Source organism: Neolamprologus brichardi, chromosome 2 (genome assembly GCF_056152115.1).
Source record: "Neolamprologus brichardi isolate AB-2024 chromosome 2, ASM5615211v1, whole genome shotgun sequence".
Classification (NCBI taxonomy): Eukaryota; Metazoa; Chordata; class Actinopteri; order Cichliformes; family Cichlidae; genus Neolamprologus; species Neolamprologus brichardi.
Window position 1 is genome coordinate 27216141 of NC_142105.1, and position 26140 is coordinate 27242280.

A 26140-nucleotide genomic window follows, 5' to 3' on the forward strand; every position below is an offset into this window, starting at 1 on the left:
TAGAGGCCAATATTTTTCTTTTAATATAAATAAATGGGTTTTAATGTTCTAAACATGTCTTTGCAGTGTCTTCTGAGATTTTGTTTAATGATATTATTTGGTTTCCACAACATTCTAAAGAACGAGACTACCCTGAAAGTTTAGTAAAACAGCATTTTAATGTTAAGCAGAGCAATCATTCACACATATCTTAATAGCATTCTTATGTTATGTCTTTCCCATGAAAACATTTCATGACAAGACAGTTGAGTGCCAAAATATTTTCTAGTGATTCTAAATGAGTCATTATAAGATCCTGAGGACACATTAATTACTTTAGCAACTGATATATAGATTTATACATGTATATATTTCTTAAAAGTAATACTTCCATTTTAGAAATTACTTGAAAGATAATCTTTCATTATTCTAGTGGGTCCATTTTAACTGTATCTCCTGACAAAATTGGTTACGACATACGTGCTGAAGTGAAAATATTTTATTGAACATGGTGTTTTGATATCATTTCATATTGATTTCCACGCAAGATAAAATATGTTGATGTTGGGTTTGGGGTGCTGCTTCTGAAATTCAGGAATCATATGACTTCCACGTTTTATACTCTAAGGGACGCTGTTGGCCAGTTAAATATTTTCGGTCTTTCGTTGTCATCCAGTCCATCCTCTCAGTGATCATACATTGAGGGAAGCTCATTGTCTTTTGTCAAGATTTCGTTTGAACGAGGACTCACAACCTTATAAAGGTTGTAGACAATTGTAAATGTAGCTTCAGGGATGATAGAGTAGGACATTATTTAGACTGCCTGAACGGAAAAATCGTTCGTTTTCTCTGTATATATTCTGTCTGAGTGATGGCGACTTTAACATGCCTGAGTTGCGTATCCGAATGGCGATCATTTTGTGGAGTACGACGTCACATAGGATTTCTTCTGTTGCTGCTTCTTGCTGTTAACATGGTAGGTGGTCAGATTCGGTATTCTATACCTGAGGAGATGAAGAAAGGCTCTGTTATCGGTAATGTGGCGCAGGATCTTGGCTTGGATCTGAAAAGGCTCCGCTCAGGGCGGGCCCGTATCGTGACCGGAGAAAATGTTCACTACACCGAGCTGCAGACAGACAAAGGGACTCTGGTCGTGAATGAGAGAATAGACCGAGAGCAGCTTTGTGGGGACGTAACGCCGTGTAGTTTCAGCTTTGAGATGATTTTGGAAATTCCGATTGAACTACACAGAATAACTGTCGAGGTTTTGGATATAAATGATCACGCACCTGTCTTCCCAAACAAAGATAAACCCATCAGTTTTGAAATAAGCGAATCAGCTGCAGTTGGAGTACGTTTCCCTCTGCAGAGCGCGCAGGATCTTGATGTAGGCCAAAACGCACTGCAAAATTATATTCTGTCCCCAAACGACAATTTTATATTAAAACAACATTCAAATCCAGATGGAAGAAAATATGTTGAAATGGTGCTCCAAAAACCTTTAGACAGAGAGCGACACCCGCATTTCTCTTTGAAATTAATCGCAGTTGATGGAGGAACACCGCAGAGATCTGGTACAGTAAATATAGATGTGACTGTGTTAGACGCCAACGACAATATTCCAGTTTTTAATCAATCAGTGTACAAAGCATCTGTGTTGGAAAACACGAAAACGGGGACTAGTATCATTACAGTAAATGCCACAGACGCAGATAGTGGATCATATGGACACGTTACATACAGTTTATCCGAAATGAAAGAAAGTGCAGCGGATATATTTAGAATTAATGAAAACACCGGAACAATTTATGTATCTGGTCAGATTGACTATGAGAAAGAAAAAAAATACGAGTTGAGGGTAGAGGCAAAGGATCACGGTGGACTAACTGGGACAAGTAAAGTTATATTTGATGTCATTGATGTTAATGATAATGCTCCTATTATAAATGTAATGTCATTTTCTAGTCCCCTGCCCGAGGATGCCCCACCTGCTACAACCATAGCCGTTTTAAATATAAAAGACGCAGATTCTGAGAGAAATGGGCAAATTAAATGTTCGATTGATGGTAAACTTCCCTTTAAAATTGAAACATCTCTGACCAACTATTACAATTTGGTCTCAGATCAGCACTTTGACAGAGAATCCATCTCAGAATATAACATAACAATTACAGCCACCGATTTTGGGTCTCCCCCTCTGTCTAGTTCAACAAAATTGCATCTAAAAATTTCTGACGTCAACGACAACGCACCATTATTTGATAAAAACAGCTATACTGCTTATATCACAGAGAATAACTCTCCTGGATTTTCCATATTTACTGTGAGTGCACGGGACTCTGATTGGAATCAAAATGCTAGAATCTCATATCTTTTAGAGGAAAAACAGGTCAGCGGGAGTCTAGTTTCTACTTATGTGTCTTTAAACTCTGAAACTGGAGTTCTTAACGCGGTTCGCACCTTTGATTATGAGCAAATCAAACACCTTGCGTTAGTAATTAAAGCACAAGATGGAGGCTCTCCTCCACTTAGCAGCAACGTGACTGTGAAAATAATGATCCAAGACCAGAACGACAACCCCCCTCAGGTTCTGTACCCAGTTCAAACTGGTGGCTCTCTGGTGGCTGAAATGGTGCCTCGTTCAGCAGATGTGGGCTATCTGGTGACTAAAGTGGTGGCTGTTGATGTGGACTCTGGACAGAACGCCTGGCTCTCCTATAAACTGCAGAAGGCCACAGACAGGGCGCTGTTTGAAGTGGGCTTACAGAATGGAGAAATCAGAACTATCCGCCAAGTCACTGATAAAGATGCTATCAAACAAAGACTGACTGTTATAGTGGAGGACAACGGACAGCCCTCTCGTTCAGCTACAGTCATTGTTAACGTGGCGGTGGCGGACAGCTTTCCTGAAGTGCTGTCGGAGTTCACTGAGTTGACGCACGACAAGGAGTACAATGACAACCTGACTTTTTACTTAGTCTTGGCTCTGGCTGTAGTTTCCTTCCTCTTCATCACGTGTTTAGTGGTTATCATATCAGTCAAAATCTACAGGTGGAGACAGTCTCGCATCCTGTATCACTCCAACCTGCCTGTTATTCCATATTATCCACCACGTTACTCAGACACTTTGGGGACAGGGACTCTGCCACATGTGTACAATTACGAGGTGTGCAGGACGACTGACTCCAGAAAGAGTGACTGTAAGTTCGGCAGAGCTGGTAGTCAGAACGTGCTGATAATGGATCCCAGCTCTACAGGAACGATGCAGCGGATACAGAGTGAAAAGAGCATCCTGGATGAACCAGACTCTCCTCTAGAGGTCAGTCAAAGAATATTTCTGTATTTATTCTCCTTCTTTGTTTGATTGCTCTGATGAAAGGCTTGGCAGCATTACACATTTCTCAGCACCAAGGACAGCGTCGCAGTTTCCCTCTGCATATAGGTAGGCCTACAAAGCTTCTGTAAAAGGTCTTACATAGTTAATTTTTTAAAGAAAGTTCTCCCTAAAAGGCCCTAATAGTTTCCAGTATTTCATATACTGAAGCTGTGCTGGAGAAAAGATTAATGATCATACTCCCAGTGTTTGTGCAATGTTTTGTGCTTGCTTATTGCATCCCCATAAGACGAAGACATTGTCAAAGTAAAATACTAAAAAGAAGCAGAAATAAGAAAGCCACGTATTTCTGAAGAGCAACGTTATTTTCCTGAAGCCTCCAAAGAAACAACAAAAAAAATGTTTTCTGTAACTCATCCCTACTTGCTTAACCTGTTTAATTATGCTGATATTGTTTTTACTCTTTCTAATAATTTGAAGGCAGGGAATTATTTTAGTTTCTGGTTATCATGATCTTTCGACTGGTGTATCTATATTTCTTTTCTGAGAGTAGCAGTTCCATTCGAGTGATGTTGTTCCCCTGGTTCTTGGCACTGTTGTTCAGCTGGTAGATAATGTAATTAAAACTTCTCTTGTTTGTGGTAGATCGTTCTCTATTTAACTTTTCCACTCACTATTAGTTGTATACACTCTTCAGTGAAAAAATATTTTGTTAATGAAAGTAATTTCATATCGATCCCCACCGCTTAGATCGTTGTCACAAAGATTCAAGTCTAGTGTGATTTCTACCTTTTAGACTCTAAGGGACGCTGTTGGCCGCTGAAACAATATCTCTGTTATGTTGTCATTCAGTCCATCCTCTCAGAAATCACACGGCGAGCAAGGCTATCTGTGTTTTGCCGAGGGTTCATGTGAACGAAGTCTCACAGATTTCCGTTTAACGCTTGAGAACAATTTTAAAAGCCAACCAGCTGCTGTTATACTAGGGTCTTTTTGTTACTGCCTAAAGAGACAATTCTTTCCTTCTTTGTATCTTTTTGTCTGAGTAATGGCGCCTGTAAGACGTCTACATTACATATCACCAGGATGGCGATCATTTTCTGGAGTACGACGTCACATAGGAATTCTTCTGTTGCTGCTTCTTGCGGTTAATATGGTAGGTGGTCAGATTCGGTATTCTATACCTGAGGAGATGAAGAAAGGCTCTGTTATCGGTAATGTGGCGCAGGATCTTGGCTTGGATCTGAAAAGACTCCGCTCAGGGCGGGCCCGTATCGTGACCGGAGAAAACGTTCACTACACCGAGCTGCAGACAGACAAAGGGATTCTGGTCGTGAATGAGAGAATAGACCGAGAGCAGCTTTGTGGGGACGTAACGCCGTGTAGTTTCAGCTTTGAAATGATTTTGGAAAACCCGATGGAACTACATAGAATAACTGTCGAGGTTTTGGATATAAATGATCACGCACCCGTCTTCCCAAACAAAGATAAACCCATCAGTTTTGAAATAAGCGAATCAGCTGCAGTTGGAGTACGTTTCCCTCTGCAGGGCGCGGAGGATCTAGATGTAAGCCAAAACGCGCTGCAAAATTATATTCTATCCCCAAACGACAATTTTATATTGAAACAACATGCAAATCCAGATGGTGGTAAATATGTTGAAATGGTGCTCCAGAAACCTTTAGACAGAGAGCGACACCCGCATTTCTCTTTGAAATTAATCGCAGTTGATGGAGGAACACCGCAGAGATCTGGTACAGTAAATATAGATGTGACTGTGTTAGACGCCAACGACAACGATCCAGTTTTTAATCAATCAGTGTACAAAGCAGCTGTGTTGGAAAACACGAAAACGGGGACTAGTATCATTACAGTAAATGCCACAGACGCAGACAGTGGATCATATGGACACATTACATACAGTTTGTCCAAAATGAAAGGAAGTGTAGCAGAAATATTTACGATTGATGAAAACACGGGAACAATCTACGTGTCTGGTCAGATAGATTATGAAAAATACCGAAAATACGAGTTGAGGGTAGAGGCAAAGGATCACGGTGGACTTACTGGGACAAGTAAAGTTATATTTGATGTTACTGATGTTAATGATAATGAACCCATTATACACGTAATGTCATTTTCTAGTCCCCTGTCCGAGGATGCAACTCCCGGGACAACTATTGCAATTTTGAATATAAAAGACTCAGATTCTGAGAGAAATGGGCAAATTAAATGTTCGATTGATGGTAAACTTCCCTTTAAAATTGAAACATCTCTGACCAACTATTACAATTTGGTCTCAGATCAACACTTTGACAGAGAATCCGTCTCAGAATATAACATAACAATTACAGCCACCGATTTTGGGTCTCCCCCTCTGTCTAGTTCAACAAAATTGCATCTAAAAATCTCTGACGTCAACGACAACGCACCATTATTTGATAAAAACAGCTATACTGCTTATATCACAGAGAATAACTCTCCTGGATTTTCCATATTTACTGTGAGTGCACGGGACTCTGATTGGAATCAAAACGCTAGAATCTCATATCTTTTAGAGGAAAAACAGGTCAGTGGGAGTCTAGTTTCTACTTATGTGTCTTTAAACAGTGAAACTGGTGTTCTTAACGCGGTTCGCACCTTTGATTATGAGCAAATCAAACAGTTTGAGTTAGTAATTAAAGCACAAGATGGAGGCTCTCCTCCACTCTGTAGCAACGTGACTGTGAAAATAATGATCCAGGACCAGAACGACAACCCCCCTCAGGTTCTGTACCCAGTCCAAACTGGTGGCTCTCTGGTGGCTGAAATGGTGCCTCGTTCAGCAGATGTGGGCTATCTGGTGACTAAAGTGGTGGCTGTTGATGTGGACTCTGGACAGAATGCCTGGCTCTCCTATAAACTGCAGAAAGCCACAGACAGGGCGCTGTTTGAAGTGGGCTTACAGAATGGAGAAATCAGAACTATCCGCCAAGTCACTGATAAAGATGCTGTCAAACAAAGACTGACTGTTATAGTGGAGGACAACGGACAACCCTCTCGTTCAGCTACAGTTATTGTTAACGTGGCGGTGGCGGACAGCTTCCCTGAGGTGCTTTCGGAGTTTACTGAGTTGACCCACGACAAGGAGTACAATGACAACCTGACTTTTTACTTAGTCTTGGCTCTGGCTGTAGTTTCCTTCCTCTTCATCACGTGTTTAGTGGTTATTATATCAGTCAAAATCTACAGGTGGAGACAGTCTCGCATCCTGTATCACTCCAACCTGCCTGTCATTCCATATTATCCACCACGTTACTCAGACACTTTGGGGACAGGGACTCTCCCCCATGTATATAATTACGAGGTGTGCAGGACGACTGACTCCAGAAAGAGTGACTGTAAGTTCGGCAGAGCTGGTAGTCAGAACGTGCTGATAATGGACCCCAGTTCTACAGGAACGATGCAGCGGATACAGAGTGAAAAGAGCATCCTGGACGAACCAGACTCTCCTCTAGAGGTCAGTCAAAGAATATTTCTGTATTTATTCTCCCTCTTTGTTTGATTTCTCTGATGAAAGGCTTGGCAGCATTACACATTTCTCAGCACCAAGAACAGCGTCTCAGTTTTCCTCTGCATATAGGTAGGCCTACAAAGCTTCTGTAAAAGGTCTTACATAGTTAATTTTTTAAAGAAAGTTCTCCCTAAAAGTCCCTAATAGTTTCCAGTATTTTATATACTGAAGCTGTGCTGGATAAAAGATTAATGATCATATTCACAGTGTTCGTGCAATGTTTTGTGCTTTGCTTATTGCATCCACATTAGACGATAAACACGACATTGTCTAAGTAAAATACTAAAAAGAAGCTGAAATAAGAAAGCCACGTATTTCTGAAGAGCAACGTTATTTTCCTGAAGCCTCCAAAGAAACAACAAAAATATTTTCTGTTACTCATCTCTACTTGCTTAACCTGTTTAATTATGCTGATATTGTTTTTACTCTTTCTAAGAATTTGAAGGCAGGGAATTATTTTAGTTTCTGGTTATCATGATCTTTCGACTGGTGTATCTATATTTCTTTTCTGAGAGTAGCAGTTCTATTCGAGTGATTTTGTTCCCCTGGTTCTCGGCACTGTTGTTCAGCTGGTAGATAATGTAATTAAAACTTCTCTTGTTTGTGGTAGATCGTTCTCTATTTAACTTTTCCACTCACTATTAGTTGTATACACTCTTCAGTGAAAAATTATTTTATTAATGAAAGTAATTTCATATTGATCCCCACGGCTTAGATCGTTGTCACAAAGATTCAGGTCTTGTGTGATTTCTACCTTTTAGACTCTAAGGGACGCTGTTGGCCGCTGAAATATTTTCTCTGTTATGTTGTCATTCAGTCCATCCTCTCAGAAATCACACGGTGAGGACGGCTATCTGTGTTTTGCCGAGGGTTCATGTGAACGAAGTCTCACAGATTTCCGTTTAACGCTTGAGAACAATTTTATAAGCCAACCAGCTACTGGTATACTAGGGTCCTTTTGTTACTGCCTAAAGAGACAAATTTTTTATTCTTTGTATCTTTTTGTCTGAGTAATGGCGCCTGTAAGACGTCTACATTACATATCACCAGGATGGCGATCATTTTCTGGAGTACGACGTCGCATAGAATCGCTTCTGTTGCTGCTTCTTGCGGTTAACATGGTAGGTGGTCAGATTCGGTATTCTATACCTGAGGAGATGAAGAAAGGCTCTGTTATCGGTAATGTGGCGCAGGATCTTGGCTTGGATCTGAAAAGGCTCAGCTCAGGGCGGGCCCGTATCGTGACCGGAGAAAACGTTCACTACACCGAGCTGCAGAAAGACAAAGGGATTCTGGTCGTGAATGAGAGAATAGACCGAGAGCAGCTTTGTGGGGACGTAACGCCGTGTAGTTTCAGCTTTGAAATGATTTTAGAAAACCCGATGGAACTACACAGAATAACTGTCGAGGTTTTGGATATAAATGATCACGCACCTGTCTTCCCAAACAAAGATAAACCCATCAGTTTTGAAATAAGCGAATCAGCTGCAGTTGGAGTACGTTTTCCTCTGCAGAGCGCGGAGGATCTAGATGTAGGCCAAAGCGCTCTGCTAAATTATATTTTGTCCCCAAACGACAATTTTATATTGAAACAACATTCAAATCCAGATGGTGGTAAATATGTTGAAATGGTGCTCCAGAAACCTTTAGACAGAGAGCGACACCCGCATTTCTCTTTGAAATTAATCGCAGTTGATGGAGGAACACCGCAGAGATCTGGTACAGTAAATATAGATGTGACTGTGTTAGACGCCAACGACAATATTCCAGTTTTTAATCAATCAGTGTACAAAGCATCTGTGTTGGAAAATACAAAAACAGGGACTAGTATCATTACAGTAAATGCCACAGACGCGGACAGTGGATTAAATGGACACATTACATACAGTTTGTCCAAAATGAAAGGAAGTGTAGCAGAAATATTTACGATTGATGAAAACACGGGAACAATCTACGTGTCTGGTCAGATAGATTATGAAAAATACCGAAAATACGAGTTGAGGGTAGAGGCAAAGGATCACGGTGGACTTACTGGGACAAGTAAAGTTATATTTGATGTTACTGATGTTAATGATAATGCTCCTATTATAAATGTAATGTCATTTTCTAGTCCCCTGTCCGAGGATGCAACTCCCGGGACAACTATTGCAATCTTGAATATAAAAGACACAGATTCTGAGAGAAATGGGCAAATTAAATGTTCGATTGATGGTAAACTTCCCTTTAAAATCGAATCATCTCTGACCAACTATTACAATTTGGTCTCAGATCAACACTTTGACAGAGAATCTGTCTCAGAATATAACATAACAATTACAGCCATCGATTTTGGGTCTCCCCCTCTGTCTAGTTCAACAAAATTGCATCTAAAAATCTCTGACGTCAACGACAACGCACCATTATTTGATAAAAACAGCTATACTGCTTATATCACAGAGAATAACTCTCCTGGATTTTCCATATTTACTGTGAGTGCACGGGACTCTGATTGGAATCAAAACGCTAGAATCTCATATCTTTTAGAGGACACGGAGGTCAGCGGGAGTCAAGTTTCTACTTATGTGTCTTTAAACTCTGAAACTGGAGTTCTTAGTGCAGTTCGCACTTTTGATTATGAGCAAATCAAACAGTTTGAGTTAGTAATTAAAGCGCAAGATGGAGGCTCTCCTCCACTTAGCAGCAACGTGACTGTGAAAATAATGATCCAAGACCAGAACGACAACCCCCCTCAGGTTCTGTACCCAGTCCAAACTGGTGGCTCTCTGGTGGCTGAAATGGTGCCTCGTTCAGCAGATGTGGGCTATCTGGTGACTAAAGTGGTGGCTGTTGATGTGGACTCTGGACAGAACGCCTGGCTCTCCTATAAACTGCAGAAGGCCACAGACAGGGCGCTGTTTGAAGTGGGCTTACAGAATGGAGAAATCAGAACTATCCGCCAAGTCACTGATAAAGATGCTGTCAAACAAAGACTGACTGTTATAGTGGAGGACAACGGACAGCCCTCTCGTTCAGCTACAGTCATTGTTAACGTGGCGGTGGCGGACAGCTTCCCTGAAGTGCTTTCGGAGTTCATTGAGTTGACACACGACAAGGAGTACAATGACAACCTGACTTTTTACTTAGTCTTGGCTCTGGCTGTAGTTTCCTTCCTCTTCATCACGTGTTTAGTGGTTATCATATCAGTCAAAATCTACAGGTGGAGACAGTCTCGCATCCTGTATCACTCCAACCTGCCTGTCATTCCATATTATCCACCACGTTACTCAGACACTTTGGGCACAGGGACTCTACCACATGTGTACAATTACGAGGTGTGCAGGACGACTGACTCCAGAAAGAGTGACTGTAAGTTCGGCAGAGCTGGTAGTCAGAACGTGCTGATAATGGACCCCAGCTCTACAGGAACGATGCAGCGGATACAGAGTGAAAAGAGCATCCTGGATGAACCAGACTCTCCTCTAGAGGTCAGTCAGAGGATATTTGTATATCTATTCTCGTTCTTTATATAATTACTCTGATGAAAAGCCTGGCAGCATTACACATTTCTCAGCACCAAGGACAGCGTCTCAGTTTTCATGTGCATAAAGGTAGGCATATATAGCTTCTGTAAAAGGTCTTACATAGTTTCTTTTTAAAGAAATGTTTTCTTATAAAGTGAATGATAGTTTCCAGTTGTTTTCTATATCCAAATGTCTTTGTTTATAGAGTATTCATGATCACACTCCAAGTGTTTGTGCAATGTTTCCTGGCAGTGTTTTAGTTGCTTACCATTCGCTTGCCATAGTTATGAAAATATTTCAAGGGGAGCCTGGAAAGGTAAAATATTAACACAAAGTAGAAAGACGGTATGTGTTTCTTAAAAGCATTCTTACTTTCTTGTGGAGTCCATATGCTCATCCAATGTCTATTCAATTACTCGACTCATTCATACCGACTTATTTTATAGTGCTTTCGATGCTGCCTGATTCGCCGTAAGACCTTGCATTCACTGAATTATGTCACAATCAGATAATCATTACAGTAGGACTGATATATCTATAGTTTACTCTAAGGCAACACTTCTATTTCATTTTATTTGCTTTTGTCTTTGTTTATCCTGTGTGAGTCACGGTAGTGTTGGTCTGGCGTTTAAAAATTCTGTTGAAACTGCGGTTTCTGTTAGGTCGGTCGTTTCAAATTCTCTTAGTATGTTGTTGTTGTTGTTAGCTATATATATTCTTACTTGAAAAATGTCTTCATTAAGCAGAATGTTGACAATAAAAGAAATGAAACATGCCCCCCCTCACCACACACACACACTTAGAGTTAGAACATTTGTACAATACTCATTTGTCAAATCTCGTATGATTTCCACCTTTTAGACTCTAAGGGACGCTGTTGGCCAGTAAAATATTTTCGATCTTGCGTTGCCATTTAGTTCATCCCCCAAGTAATCATGCAGTGAAGTGGTCGCTCTATGTTTTGTCCATAGATCGTATGAACAAGGTCTCTCGGAGGTACATTTACCGCTTGAATTAAATGTAATGCGAACGCTGATATACCGGGAGCATTTTTGTTTTCTAATTCCCAAGGAGATATATCTTTTTTTTGAATTTGGTTTTTCTTTTTTGTCTGAGTGATGGCGACTGTAAGGCGTCAAACCCGCGTCCCGTCAAAATGGGAATCATTTTATGGAGTACGACGTCACATAGGAATGCTTCTGTTGCTGCTTCTTGCTGTTAACATGGTAGGTGGTCAGATTCGGTATTCTATACCTGAGGAGATGAAGAAAGACTCTGTTATCGGTAATGTGGCGCAGGATCTTGGCTTTGATCTGAAAAGGCTCCACTCAGGGCGCGCCCGTATCGTGACCGGAGAAAATGTTCACTACACCGAGCTGCAGAAAGACAAAGGGACTCTGGTCGTGAATGAGAGAATAGACCGAGAGCAGCTTTGTGGGGACGTAACACCGTGTAGTTTCAGCTTTGAAATGATTTTGGAAAACCCGATGGAACTACATAGAATAACTGTCGAGGTTTTGGATATAAATGATCACGCACCTGTCTTCCCAAACAAAGATAAACCCATCAGTTTTGAAATAAGCGAATCAGCTGCAGTTGAAGTACGTTTTCCTCTGCAGAGCGCGCAGGATCTAGATGTAGGCCAAAACGCGCTGCAAAATTATATTCTATCCCCAAACGACAATTTTATATTGAAACAACATTCAAATCCAGATGGAAGAAAATATGTTGAAATGGTGCTCCAGAAACCTTTAGACAGAGAGCGACACCCGCATTTCTCTTTGAAATTAATCGCAGTTGATGGAGGAACACCGCAGAGATCTGGTACAGTAAATATAGATGTGACTGTGTTAGACGCCAACGACAATATTCCAGTTTTTAATCAATCAGTGTACAAAGCAGCTGTTTTGGAAAATACAAAAACAGGGACTAGTATCATTACAGTAAATGCCACAGACGCAGACAGTGGATTAAATGGACACATTACATACAGTTTATCCGAAATGAAAGAAAGTGCAGCGGATATATTTAGAATTAATGAAAACACCGGAACAATTTACGTATCTGGTCAGATTGACTACGAGAAAGAAAAAAAATACGAGTTGAGGGTAGAGGCAAAGGATCACGGTGGACTTACTGGGACAAGTAAAGTTATATTTGATGTTATTGATGTTAATGATAATGCTCCTATTGTAAATGCAATGTCATTTTCTAGTCCCCTGTCAGAAGATTCCCGACCTGGTACAACAATTGCAATTTTGAATATAAAAGACGCAGATTCTGATAAAAATGGGCAAATTAAATGTTCGATTGATGGTAAACTTCCCTTTAAAATCGAATCATCTCTGACCAACTATTACAATTTGGTCTCAGATCAACACTTTGACAGAGAATCCGTCTCAGAATATAACATAACAATTATAGCCATCGATTTTGGGTCTCCCCCTCTGTCTAGTTCAACAAAATTGCATCTAAAAATCTCTGACGTCAACGACAACGCACCATTATTTGATAAAAACAGCTATACTGCTTATATCACAGAGAATAACTCTCCTGGATTTTCCATATTTACTGTGAATGCGCGGGACTCTGATTGGAATCAAAACGCTAGAATCTCATATCTTTTAGAGGACACGGAGGTCAGCGGGAGTCAGGTTTCTACTTATGTGTCTTTAAACAGTGAAACTGGTGTTCTTAACGCGGTTCGTTCCTTTGATTATGAGCAAATCAAACAGTTTGAGTTAGTAATTAAAGCACAAGATGGAGGCTCTCCTCCACTCAGCAGCAACGTGACTGTGAAAATAAATATCCAGGACCAGAACGACAACCCCCCTCAGGTTCTGTACCCAGTCCAGACTGGTGGCTCTCTGGTGGCTGAAATGGTGCCTCGTTCAGCAGATGTGGGCTATCTGGTGACTAAAGTGGTGGCTGTTGATGTGGACTCTGGACAGAACGCCTGGCTCTCCTATAAACTGCAGAAAGCCACAGACAGGGCGCTGTTTGAAGTGGGCTTACAGAATGGAGAAATCAGAACTATCCGACAAGTCACTGATAAAGATGCTGTCAAACAAAGACTGACTGTTATAGTGGAGGACAATGGACAGCCCTCTCGTTCAGCTACAGTCATTGTTAATGTGGCGGTGGCGGACAGCTTTCCTGAAGTGCTGTCGGAGTTCACTGAGTTGACCCACGACAAGGAGTACAATGACAACCTGACTTTTTACTTAGTCTTGGCTCTGGCTGTAGTTTCCTTCCTCTTCATCACGTGTTTAGTGGTTATTATATCAGTCAAAATCTACAGGTGGAGACAGTCTCGCATCCTGTATCACTCCAACCTGCCTGTCATTCCATATTATCCGCCACGTTACTCAGACACTTTGGGGACAGGGACTCTACCACATGTATATAATTACGAGGTGTGCAGGACGACTGACTCCAGAAAGAGTGACATAAAATATATGCAACCGATGAGTCAAAGTTTAGTGAGTGTGGATGGAGCTGTAGACGATGTACCGCAAGTGGACAAGCAACTGTCAGGCAACTGTTCCCAAATGCCTACTTTGGTGAGTGATAATCTAATCTTTTCTGTTCCATTTTGCCGTGCTCAGCACGCACCTTTAACCTTCTAAGACCTGAACTCATTCATGGCATGCATGTTTAATTTCTCTTTGCTATTTGAGCTGATTGGGTCCAAAGAATCATCTTTTTACATGATGTAGTTTCTGAGAAAAATGATTTCCACTTACGAGGACATTCGTTTTAAATTTCGATAGAACACTATAAAGTCATAATTGAGTAATGTGCAAAACTCTTTATTTAGTGTCTGAACACAGCAGTATTTTTCCTGAGTAAAAAAACAAAATGAGAAACAACAATTGTGCCACTTTGAGCAATATAGCTCACTGGAAGTGCTGTTAACAGTTGCAGGAAGACGTATGTCTGTAACAAAGTATGGATAAAGATATCTGACCCTTGTAGAGGAACATTTCGTATTGTGGTCTATACAACCCTAAATGTGATGTTCACATATATAGACACCAGGTCCTAGGAGGTTAAATGTTGGGGAAAATTTATCAAAAGCCAATAAGTGTAGCTATCTGCCTTTGTTCCCCCCATAATATTCTCTGATTTCTAACTGATTTTTATATTTATTTTAAACCACCATGAGCAGCATCTTATTGCACCTTTGTATTACTTTGATGTTCTCCATTTTTGTGGTATTTATATCTCTGTTTGACTGCTCAGACTTATTTTAACCTTTCTTTATTAAAGCGTACTCAAAATCTCATCTTTTTCAAGATTTTGAATGTATTATAATTTCATCTTTATATTCTGACTTATTAGATATAATAACAACATAATTGCACCGGTAGAAGTTCTGCTCATTTATTATTTTTGTATTTAAGAATAATACAAGAATCATCATTTTAAGTTCACTTTATTATACATTTTTAAGTATTATTATTTGCAGAAGAATTTGCTTTGTATTACTTTGTGTTACTGACTATGGACTCTAAGGGACGCTGTTGGTTAACTCACATATTTTGTAACCTATTATGTCAGGATCCTCTCCCTTTTCTCCCTGCTTCCAAAAGAAAGGGTGTTAACGTTCATTATATAGGTGGCAGTGGAATAGAATAGATGTCTTTCATTTTACATTGACTGAATGAAAAAAAATGTTTTAGGCTGTCTTTGCATATTCAGTTCTTTTTTCCTGAATAAGAATCGTACCAAGATCGATTTCTTTTAATATGGATTGTGGATATAAAACCTACGCCCTGTGTGTAAAATGGCGCTTTTCCTGCAAAGGCAATTGGCAGATTCTGTTCTTCATGTTTTGTCTGATTCATATAGTCACTGGACATATTCGATACTCTATCCCAGAGGAGATGAAGAAAGGCTCGCTCATCGGTAATGTAGCACAGGACCTTGGTTTGGATCTCAAAAGGCTCCGTTCGGGTCGGCCCCGTATCGCGACCGGCGACAGCATTCAGTACACCGAGCTGCAGACAGACAAAGGGATTTTAGTCGTCAAAGAGAGAATAGACCGAGAGCAGCTGTGTGGAGACACAACCCCGTGCAGTTTCAGCTTTGAAATGATTTTAGAAAATCCTATGGAGCTACATCAAATCACAGTTGAAATAACGGATATAAACGACCATTCGCCAACCTTCAAACGAAACAGTATCAATTTTGAAATCAGCGAAATAGCCAGTACCGGCGCTCGTTTCCCTTTGACGATGGCAGAAGATCCAGACGTGGGTGTTAACGGACTTAAAGAATATTTTCTGACCGACAATGACAATTTTGTTCTTAAACAAAACTCGAATGCAGACGGGAAGAAATACGCAGAGATGGTGCTTCAGAAGCCGCTGGACAGGGAGACAAATCCTAGTCTGTCTCTAAAGCTAATAGCTGTAGATGGTGGGACTCCGCAGAAATCTGGTACAGTAAATATCGATATAACTGTTCTCGATGCAAATGATAATGCTCCAGTATTCAATCAATCTGTGTATAAAGCCACAGTCATGGAAAATTCTCCCCGAGATACTTACGTTACCACTGTTAATGCCAGTGACGCAGATTTTGGATCAAACGCTATCGCAACTTATATTTTTTCAGATCTCAACAGTGGCCTCAATGATGTATTCATAATTGACGAAAAAACTGGTGTCATTTCAATAACAGGCTCTACTGATTATGAAAAAAACAAAAAATACGAACTTCGAATCGAGGCAAAAGATCAGGGCGGACTAACAGATTCAAGCAAAGTGATAATTGAAGTAACTGATGTTAATGATAACGCTCCTATCATAAGTGTTATGTCATTCACTAGTCCCGTGTCCGAGGACTCTCCTCCTGGTACCACTATTGGCATCATAAATGTAAAAGATCTGGACTCGGGTGATAACGGACATGTAAACTGTAGAATAGAACAAAACGCGCCTTTCAAAATTAAATCTAATTTAAGAAATTACTATACGTTAGTAACAGATACTGTATTAGATCGTGAAAGCGTTTCAGAATATAACATCACAGTTGTTGCGACAGATGCAGGAATACCTCCTCTTTCAACAAGAAGAACCTTTCATTTAAAGGTCTCTGACGTGAACGATAATGCTCCAGTTTTTTCTCAAAGTGTTTACAATACGTTTATCATAGAGAATAACTCTCCAGGCATTTCTATTCTCACTCTCGGGGCAAAAGATCCCGATGAAAACCAAAACGCCCGGATATCTTATATACTGGAGAACACTAATATTGGTGGAGCTCCAGTTTCTGAATATGTTTCAGTAAATGCAGAAAGCGGAGTCGTGCACGCTGTGCGCTCATTTGATTATGAACAAATCAAACAGCTGGTTTTTGTTGTCAAGGCGCAAGATGGAGGCTCCCCTCCTCTCAGTAACAATGTGACTGTGAAACTGATAGTTCAGGACCAGAACGACAACCCCCCTCAGGTTCTGTACCCAGTCCAGACTGGTGGTTCTCTGGTGGCTGAAATGGTGCCTCGTTCAGCAGATGTGGGCTATCTGGTGACTAAAGTGGTGGCTGTTGATGTGGACTCTGGACAGAACGCCTGGCTCTCCTATAAACTGCAGAAAGCCACAGACAGGGCGCTTTTTGAAGTGGGCTTACAGAATGGAGAAATCAGAACTATCCGCCAAGTCACTGATAAGGATGCTGTCAAACAAAGACTGAATGTTATAGTGGAGGATAACGGGCAGCCCTCTCGTTCAGCTACAGTCATTGTTAACGTGGCGGTGGCGGACAGCTTCCCTGAAGTGTTTTCGGAGTTCACTGAGTTGACGCACGACAAGGAGTACAATGACAACCTGACTTTTTACTTGGTCTTGGCTCTGGCTGTAGTTTCCTTCCTCTTCATCACATGTTTAGTGGTTATCATATCAGTCAAAATCTACAGGTGGAGACAGTCTCGCATCTTGTATCACTCCAACCTGCCTGTCATTCCATATTATCCACCACGTTACTCAGACACTTTGGGGACAGGGACTCTGCCACACGTGTACAATTACGAGGTGTGCAGGACGACTGACTCCAGAAAGAGTGACTGTAAGTTCGGCAGAGCTGGTAGTCAGAACGTGCTGATAATGGACCCCAGCTCTACAGGAACGATGCAGCGGATACAGAGTGAAAAGAGCATCCTGGATGAACCAGACTCTCCTCTAGAGGTCAGTTAGAGGATATTTCTATATTTATTCTCATTCTTTACTTAATTACTCTGATGAAAAGCTTCCAAGCATTATACATTTCTCAGCACCAAGGACAGCGTCTCAGTTTTCCCCTGCATATAGGTAGGCCTACAAAGCTTCTGTAAAAGGTCTTACATAGTTACTTTTTAAAGGAATGTTCTCTTATAAAGTGACTGATAGTTTCCAGTTGTTTTCTATATCCAAATGTCTTTGTTTATAGAGTATTGATGATCACACTCCAAGTGTTTGTGCAATGTTTCCTGGCAGTGTTTTACTTGCTTACCATTCGCCTGCCATAGTTATGAAGATATTTCAAAGGGACCCTGGAAAGGTAAAATATTAACAAAAGTAGAAAGAAGGTATGTGTTTCTTAAAAGCATTCTTACTTTCTTGTGGAGTCCATATGTTCATCCAATGTCTATTCAATTACTCGACTCTTTCATACCGACTTATTTTATAGTACTTATGCTTTCGATGCTGCCTGAGTCACCGTAAGACTTTGTATTCACTGAATTATGTCAGAATCAGATAATCATTACATTAGGACTTATACATCTATAGTTTACTCTAAGGCAACACTTCTATGTAATTTCATTTTCTTTTGTTTTGTTTGTTTTCTTCTTTCCTGTCTGAGTCCCGGTATTGTTGGTCTGCACTCTGGCGTTTAAAAATTCTGTTGAAACTGCGGTTTCTGTTAGGTCATTCGTTTCAAATTCTCTTAGTATTTTGTAGTAGTTGTTGTTGTTGTTATCTATCTATATTCTTACTTGAAAAATGTCTTCATTAAGCAGAATAGTGACAATAAGAGAAATTAAATATTACCCCCCACAGTCAGTGATATGTTTTGGCGGTTTACGTTTGTGGTATTTAGTTATTTCGCATTCATGTTTTTCCGACCCTGTCATACTTTTTATGAAATTGGCGAAAACTTAAGTGTGTAGCTGTAGCAGTACATCAATACCTGAACACAGTGACGTATTTCCTGAATCAACTTATGTGAGGTGACTTATTCGAGATGGTTGGAACACTAGTACCCATATTACTTGCATTTGTAATTAAAAAAAATCTTCTTTATGTGAGTTTTCACCGTCAGCTGGCTTTGCCAACCTTAAATTTCGTGCCTTTTAGCTTTACAGCTCTTTTTACTGTTGTACTTTTGTGTTTTCATGGAGTGTGTTCTGTTTTGATAATGCATATTTAAATTTAATTCATATAGTATTTCAAAATACATTTTTATTATTTTATTATTATTAGAAGTAGTAGTAGTAGTAGTAGCGGGAGTATTTTTCTGAACACCTGTTGTAGCAGAACATCTTGGACATATTTGTCTTTATTTGATTGTACTACATGTCTCATGACATTGCCAAAGAAAGAAAGAAAGAAAGAAAGAAAGAAAGAAAGAAAGAAAGAAAGAAAGCACACGGTGTTACTGATTGTGGACTCTAAGGGACGCTGTTGGTCAATATAACATTTTTTTCTAAAACACTATGACACAATCTCCTCCCTTACCGCCGTTGCTCATCAAGAAAAGCCGATAGTATTCATTATATGGGCTCACAATCGAAGAACACGCACATCTCCTTCTTTATATCTAAAAGACAGAATACAGTATTATATCATTGGTGATATATTAACTTTAGAACCCAGAATAAGTGAAGCGATTTACAATTGCCTTTAACTATGGATTGTGGATTAAAAGGATACACCCGGTGCATAAAATGGCGCTTTGGCTGTGGACGCAATTGGCATTTCTTCTTGCTCATTTTTTGTCTGATTCATATGGTCACTGGACATATTCGATACTCTATCCCAGAGGAGATGAAGAAAGGCTCGCTCATCGGTAATGTAGCACAGGACCTCGGCTTGAATCTCAAAAGGCTCCGTTCGGGTCGGGCCCGTATCGTGACCGGCGACAGCATTCAGTACACCGAGCTGCAGACAGACAAAGGGATTTTAGTCGTCAAAGAGAGAATAGACCGAGAGCAGCTGTGTGGAGACACAACCCCGTGCAGTTTCAGCTTTGAGGTAATTTTAGAAAATCCTATGGAGCTACATCAAATCACAGTTGAAATAACGGATATAAACGACCATTCGCCAACCTTCAAACGAAACAGTATCAATTTTGAAATCAGCGAATCAGCCAGTGCTGGTGCTCGATTTTCTTTAACCAGTGCAGAAGATCCAGACGTGGGTGTTAACGGACTTAGAGAATATTTTCTGGCCGACAATGACAATTTTGTTCTTAAACAAAACTCGAATGCAGACGGGAAGAAATACGCAGAGATGGTGCTTCAGAAGCCGCTGGACAGGGAGACAAATCCTAGTCTGTCTCTAAAGCTAATAGCTGTAGATGGTGGAACTCCGCAGAGATCTGGCACCGTAAATATCGATATAACTGTTCTCGATGTAAATGATAATGCTCCAGTATTCAATCAATCTGTGTATAAAGCAACAGTCATGGAAAATTCTCCCCGAGATACTTACGTTACCACTGTTAATGCCAGTGACGCAGATTTCGGGTCAAATAGCATTGTGACTTATTATTTTTCAGATCTCAACAGTGGTCTCAGTGATTTGTTTATGATTGACGAAAAACATGGTATAATTTCAATAACAGGCTTTATTGATTATGAAAAAGACAAAAAATACGAACTTCGAATCGACGCCAGAGATCAGGGAGGTTTAACAGATTCAAGCAAAGTGATAATTGAAGTAACTGATGTTAATGATAACGCTCCTATCATAAGTGTTATGTCATTCACTAGTCCCGTGTCCGAGGACTCTCCTCCTGGTACCACTATCGGCATCATAAATGTAAAAGATCTGGACTCGGGTGATAACGGACAAGTAAACTGTAGAATAGAACAAAACGCTCCTTTCAAAATTAAATCTAATTTAAGAAATTACTATACGTTAGTAACAGATACTGTATTAGATCGTGAAAGCGTTTCAGAATATAACATCACAGTTGTTGCGACAGATGCAGGAATACCTCCTCTTTCAACAAAAAGAACCTTTCATTTAAAGGTCTCTGACGTGAACGATAATGCTCCAGTTTTTTCTCAAAGTGTTTACAATACGTTTATCATAGAGAATAACTCTCCAGGCATTTCTGTTCTCACTCTCGGGGCAAAAGATCCAGATGAAAACCAAAACGCCCGGATATCTTATATACTGGAGAACACTAATATTGGTGGAGCTCCAGTTTCTGAATATGTTTCAGTAAATGCAGAAAGCGGAGTCGTGCACGCTGTGCGCTCATTCGATTATGAACAAATCAAACAGCTGGTTTTTGTTGTCAAGGCGCAAGATGGAGGATCCCCTCCTCTCAGTAACAATGTGACTGTGAAACTGATAGTTCAGGACCAGAACGACAACCCTCCTCAGGTTCTGTACCCAGTCCAGACTGGTGGCTCTCTGGTGGCTGAGATGGTGCCTCGTTCAGCAGATGTGGGCTATCTGGTGACTAAAGTGGTGGCTGTTGATGTGGACTCTGGACAGAATGCCTGGCTCTCCTATAAACTGCAGAAAGCCACAGACAGGGCGCTGTTTGAAGTGGGCTTACAGAATGGAGAAATCAGAACTATCCGCCAAGTCACTGATAAAGATGCTGTCAAACAAAGACTGACTGTTATAGTGGAGGACAACGGACAGCCCTCTCGTTCAGCTACAGTCATTGTTAACGTGGCGGTGGCGGACAGCTTCCCTGAAGTGCTGTCGGAGTTCACTGAGTTGACGCACGACAAGGAGTACAATGACAACCTGACTTTTTACTTGGTCTTGGCTCTGGCTGTGGTTTCCTTCCTCTTCATCACGTGTTTAGTGGTTATTATATCAGTCAAAATCTACAGGTGGAGACAGTCTCGCATCCTGTATCACTCCAACCTGCCTGTCATTCCATATTATCCACCACGTTACTCAGACACTTTGGGGACAGGCACACTGCCACATGTGTACAATTACGAGGTGTGCAGGACGACTGACTCCAGAAAGAGTGACTGTAAGTTCGGCAGAGCTGGTAGTCAGAACGTGCTGATAATGGACCCCAGTTCTACAGGAACGATGCAGCGGATACAGAGTGAAAAGAGCATCCTGGATGAACCAGACTCTCCTCTAGAGGTCAGTTTATCCGTATAACGGACTGTTTGTTTGTTTATATATATATATATATATATATATATATATATATATATATATATATATATATATATATATATATATATATATATATATATATATATATTCCCTATATTGCAGTATCAAATAACTTCCAGCACCAGGGACAGCGCCTATGTTTTCGTAATGAACCCACGATTATAATTTTCCTATCACATCCTCCGAAGTAATCACTAGCCTGGTCGTATGTTTCTTTGAATTATATGAATAAATCCATGGTCAGTTTTTTCGTTCATATCCCCATACAGAGTTTGTCCGCATTCTTTTTTTTCCTTTTATCATTGTCACTGTTGTTATTTGTTGTCCAGGCTGTGTTGGTGTTCTTGACACGGAAATGAGCAGTTCTACAAACGTTTGCTAAAACAAAATATTAGTCTAAAGCAGAACCCAGTCATATACTCATATCTTAATAATTTCCTTCTTTTTTTAATTTTACGTATTTCTAAATGCTTCATCTCATTGCATACGAAAGTTCTCATCAGACCTTACAACAACCGAATTAGTCAATCATCTTATGTATGTGATTTCATTGTACATAATTGTATATTTCCCTTAAAAGTAGCATTTTCTTATGAGTCAGGTAATATTTTTATTTTATTTTAATAATGAGCGGCACAGTTTTTTGAGCAGATGTTTGATTTAAAAAACAATTGAATCTGTATAGATTTTAATTCCCTTTCTGTGAAATGTGTTAGAACATTGATGCTGAAGTTAAAGTATTTCAGTCAGTCTATAGTATTGTCTTTTTCAACTTGTTTCATATTAATCTCCATGCTAGATAAAATGCATTCATTTCTGGTTTAACAATTGTTATTTTTAGTTTTATTCAAGCCTCATGTGATGTTTCACATTTTCGACTCTAAGCGACGCTGTTGGCCAGTAAGATTATTATTTTGTGTTACGTTCTCATTCAGTCCATCCCCTCGGTGATCATGACGTGAGGAAGGCTCTCCGTGTGTTGTCCAGTGCGGATTCACAGACTTTCATTTGAAGCATTTAAAGCTTGAGGACAGTTGTAAATGTAACGCCGGCGCTTATATACTGGGACGTTTTCTACTACATACAAAGAGAAAAGCTTCCATCCTTTGATTATTTCCATCGGAGTGATGGTGACATTAAGATCTCTGACCTGCATTTCTTCAGAATGCCGATCATTTTATGAACTGCGACGTCACATGGAACTCCTTCTGTTGCTGCTTCTTGCAGTTAACATGGTTGGTGGTCAAATTCGGTATTCTATACCCGAGGAGATGAAGAAAGGCTCTGTTATCGGTAATGTGGCGCAGGATCTTGGCTTGGATCTGAAAAGGCTCCGCTCAGGGCGCGCCCGTATCGTGACCGGAGAAAACGTTCACTACACCGAGCTGCAGACAGACAAAGGGATTCTGGTTGTGAATGAGAGAATAGACCGAGAGCAGCTTTGTGGGGACGTAACGCCGTGTAGTTTCAGCTTTGAACTGATATTAGAAAATCCGATGGAACTACACCCCATAACAATAGAAGTCTTAGATGTTAATGATCATTCTCCGATATTCAAGAAAGCAAATATTATGCTAGACATTAGCGAGTCCGCAAATCTCGGTGCCCGATTTGTGTTAGATAGTGCAGAGGATCCTGATGTTGGAGTAAATGGACTTCAAAATTATGTTTTAACCTCGAACGACAACTTTGTTTTAAAACAGCATGTAAATCCAGACGGGAGTAAATATGCAGAGATGGTGCTTCAGCGGCAGTTGGACCGAGAAAAGGTACCACATCTATCTTTGGAGCTTATAGCAATCGATGGTGGAAATCCTCAGAGATCTGGCACCGTAAATATAGACATTAATGTTTTAGATGTAAATGACAACGCTCCCGTTTTCAAACAGTCTGTTTATAAGGCGACGGTGATAGAAAATGCAGCAAAAGGTACTAATATTGTCACGGTGAATGCTAGTGACGCAGATAGTGGATCAAATGGTTACGTCACATATTCAATTTCAAACGTGAAGAGCAATATAGCTGATTTATTGTCCATAGATCAGTTCTCTGGTTCGCTGTTTGTCTCAGGCCTCATAGATTTCGAAAAGGATAAAAAATATGAACTCAGGATAGATGCAAAAGATCAGGGCGGACTAACAGACTCAAGCAAAGTGATAATTGAAGTAACTGATGTTAATGATAACGTGCCTATCATAAACGTTATGTCATTCACTAGTCCAGTCTCCGAGGACTCTCCTCCTGGTACCACTATTGGCATCATAAATGTAAAAGATCTGGACTCGGGTGATAACGGACAAGTAAACTGTAGAATAGAACAAAACGCGCCTTTCAAAATTAAATCTAATTTAAGAAATTACTATACGTTAGTAACAGATACTGTATTAGATCGTGAAAGCGTTTCAGAATATAACATCACAGTTGTTGCGACAGATGCAGGAATACCTCCTCTTTCAACAAAAAGAACCTTTCATTTAAAGGTCTCTGACGTGAACGATAATGCTCCAGTTTTTTCTCAAAGTGTTTACAGTGCGTTTATTACAGAAAATAACTCACCCGGCGTTTCTCTTCTTACTGTGGGAGCAAAAGATCCAGATGAAAACCAAAACGCCCGGATATCTTATATACTGGAGAACACTAATATTGGTGGAGCTCCAGTTTCTGAATATGTTACAGTAAATGCAGAAAGCGGAGTCGTGCACGCTGTGCGCTCATTTGATTATGAACAAATCAAACAGCTGGTTTTTGTTGTGAAGGCGCAAGATGGAGGCTCCCCTCCTCTCAGTAACAATGTGACTGTGAAATTAATAGTTCAGGACCAGAACGACAACCCTCCTCAGGTTCTGTACCCAGTCCAAACTGGTGGCTCTCTGGTGGCTGAAATGGTGCCTCGTTCAGCAGATGTGGGCTATCTGGTGACTAAAGTGGTGGCTGTTGATGTGGACTCTGGACAGAATGCCTGGCTCTCCTATAAACTGCAGAAAGCCACAGACAGGGCGCTGTTTGAAGTGGGCTTACAGAATGGAGAAATCAGAACTATCCGCCAAGTCACTGATAAAGATGCTGTCAAACAAAGACTGACTGTTATAGTGGAGGACAACGGGCAGCCCTCTCGTTCAGCTACAGTCATTGTTAACGTGGCGGTGGCGGACAGCTTCCCTGAAGTGCTGTCGGAGTTCACTCAGTTGACGCACGACAAGGAGTACAATGACAACCTGACTTTTTACTTGGTCTTGGCTCTGGCTGTAGTTTCCTTCCTCTTCATCACGTGTTTAGTGGTTATTATGTCAGTCAAAATCTACAGGTGGAGACAGTCTCGCATCCTGTATCACTCCAACCTGCCTGTCATTCCATATTATCCACCACGTTACTCAGACACTTTGGGGACAGGGACTCTGCCACATGTGTACAATTACGAGGTGTGCAGGACGACTGACTCCAGAAAGAGTGACATGAAATATATGCAACCGATGAGTCAAAGTTTAGTGAGTGTGGATGGAGCTGGAGACGTTGTACCGCAAGTGGATAAGCAACGGTCAGGCAACTTTTCCCAAATGTCTACTTTGGTGAGTGATACTTCAATCAAGTAATCTCTGGCGCGCTCTCGCCAGTGTAATACACGATGCAGACGCAAAAACAACAAGAGCATTGCAGATAAAATAAAGTAACCACCGTCCGTGGGTCTTGTTTTTCACGGCAGGAATTAAGTGCAGAATTCTAATCCCAATCAGCTAAGAGCTTAATAAGTGGTGAAATGTTTTGAAACACTTAAACAATGGCAATACGTACAGTTTTGCAACTTTAATACTCTATGAAATAAAATAATAAACTTCATATCTTTATTACAATCAACTGTGGTATAATAAGAAATGGGGCAACACTTCAACTTTCGTTAAAAAATGAAAAAAATATATATAAAAAAAATCTGACACTCAGCAGAGAACAGAAATATTACAGCTCACTTCCCTTGCTGAACACAGCTACCATTAAATAGAAGTGATTACATATATTTAGTTCCATTTAGTTTTAGTCATTTAAATTTCTTATGACGTATCAGCAGTGATCTAAAAAATATATATAGCTGAACTGAAATAAAAAAAGACTTGCAAAATGACTGTGGCGCACAATATTGTTAATGTAAGAGCACAGGCTTTATTGATATTGTTAAATAATACGGGATGTATTATTCTTTTTCAATTTACAAATGGATCTAAACTTGCCTTCACTGTTGGATACAACGGTTACATGTGTCCTGATCACGTTTATAACACAGACATTACCGTAAATGGGCTCTAAGTGCCGCTGTTGATACATCACTGACTTTCCGTCCAAATCGGTGATGCAGCGGTCCTCCCCTACTCAGTGTTTCTCTGCTTGAACGACGCTGCTCTGATCCGTTGCGGTAGGG

At 40.4% G+C, this 26140-nt stretch overlaps 3 protein-coding genes and 1 pseudogene across 3 annotated transcripts; all 4 read left to right on the forward strand.

The window, feature by feature from the left end:
- The first annotated feature begins 610 nt into the window (after positions 1-610).
- Positions 611-7654, forward strand: LOC148106177 (protocadherin beta-15-like). Its single transcript, XM_087851872.1, has 4 exons — positions 611-1236; positions 2530-3298; positions 6057-6812; positions 7628-7654. The coding sequence occupies exons 1-4, from the start codon at positions 851-853 to the stop codon at positions 7652-7654; spliced, it is 1938 nt and encodes a 645-aa protein (XP_087707998.1). The 5' UTR covers positions 611-850.
- A 47-nt stretch (positions 7655-7701) lies between these two features.
- On the forward strand, positions 7702-13995 carry LOC148106178 (protocadherin gamma-A11-like). Its single transcript, XM_087851885.1, has 4 exons — positions 7702-10334; positions 11597-11808; positions 12439-13929; positions 13975-13995. Exons 1-4 carry the CDS (start codon positions 7880-7882, stop codon positions 13993-13995), a joined length of 4179 nt encoding a protein of 1392 aa, XP_087708011.1. The 5' UTR covers positions 7702-7879.
- Positions 13996-14994: 999 nt separating this feature from the next.
- Positions 14995-17639, forward strand: LOC148106179 (protocadherin gamma-A8 pseudogene; annotated as a pseudogene).
- Positions 17640-18963: 1324 nt separating this feature from the next.
- LOC102792811 (protocadherin gamma-A5-like) lies at positions 18964-21714 on the forward strand. Its single transcript, XM_035912493.2, has one exon. It carries the CDS (start codon positions 19258-19260, stop codon positions 21712-21714), a length of 2457 nt encoding a protein of 818 aa, XP_035768386.2. The 5' UTR covers positions 18964-19257.
- Positions 21715-26140: the final 4426 nt, after the last annotated feature.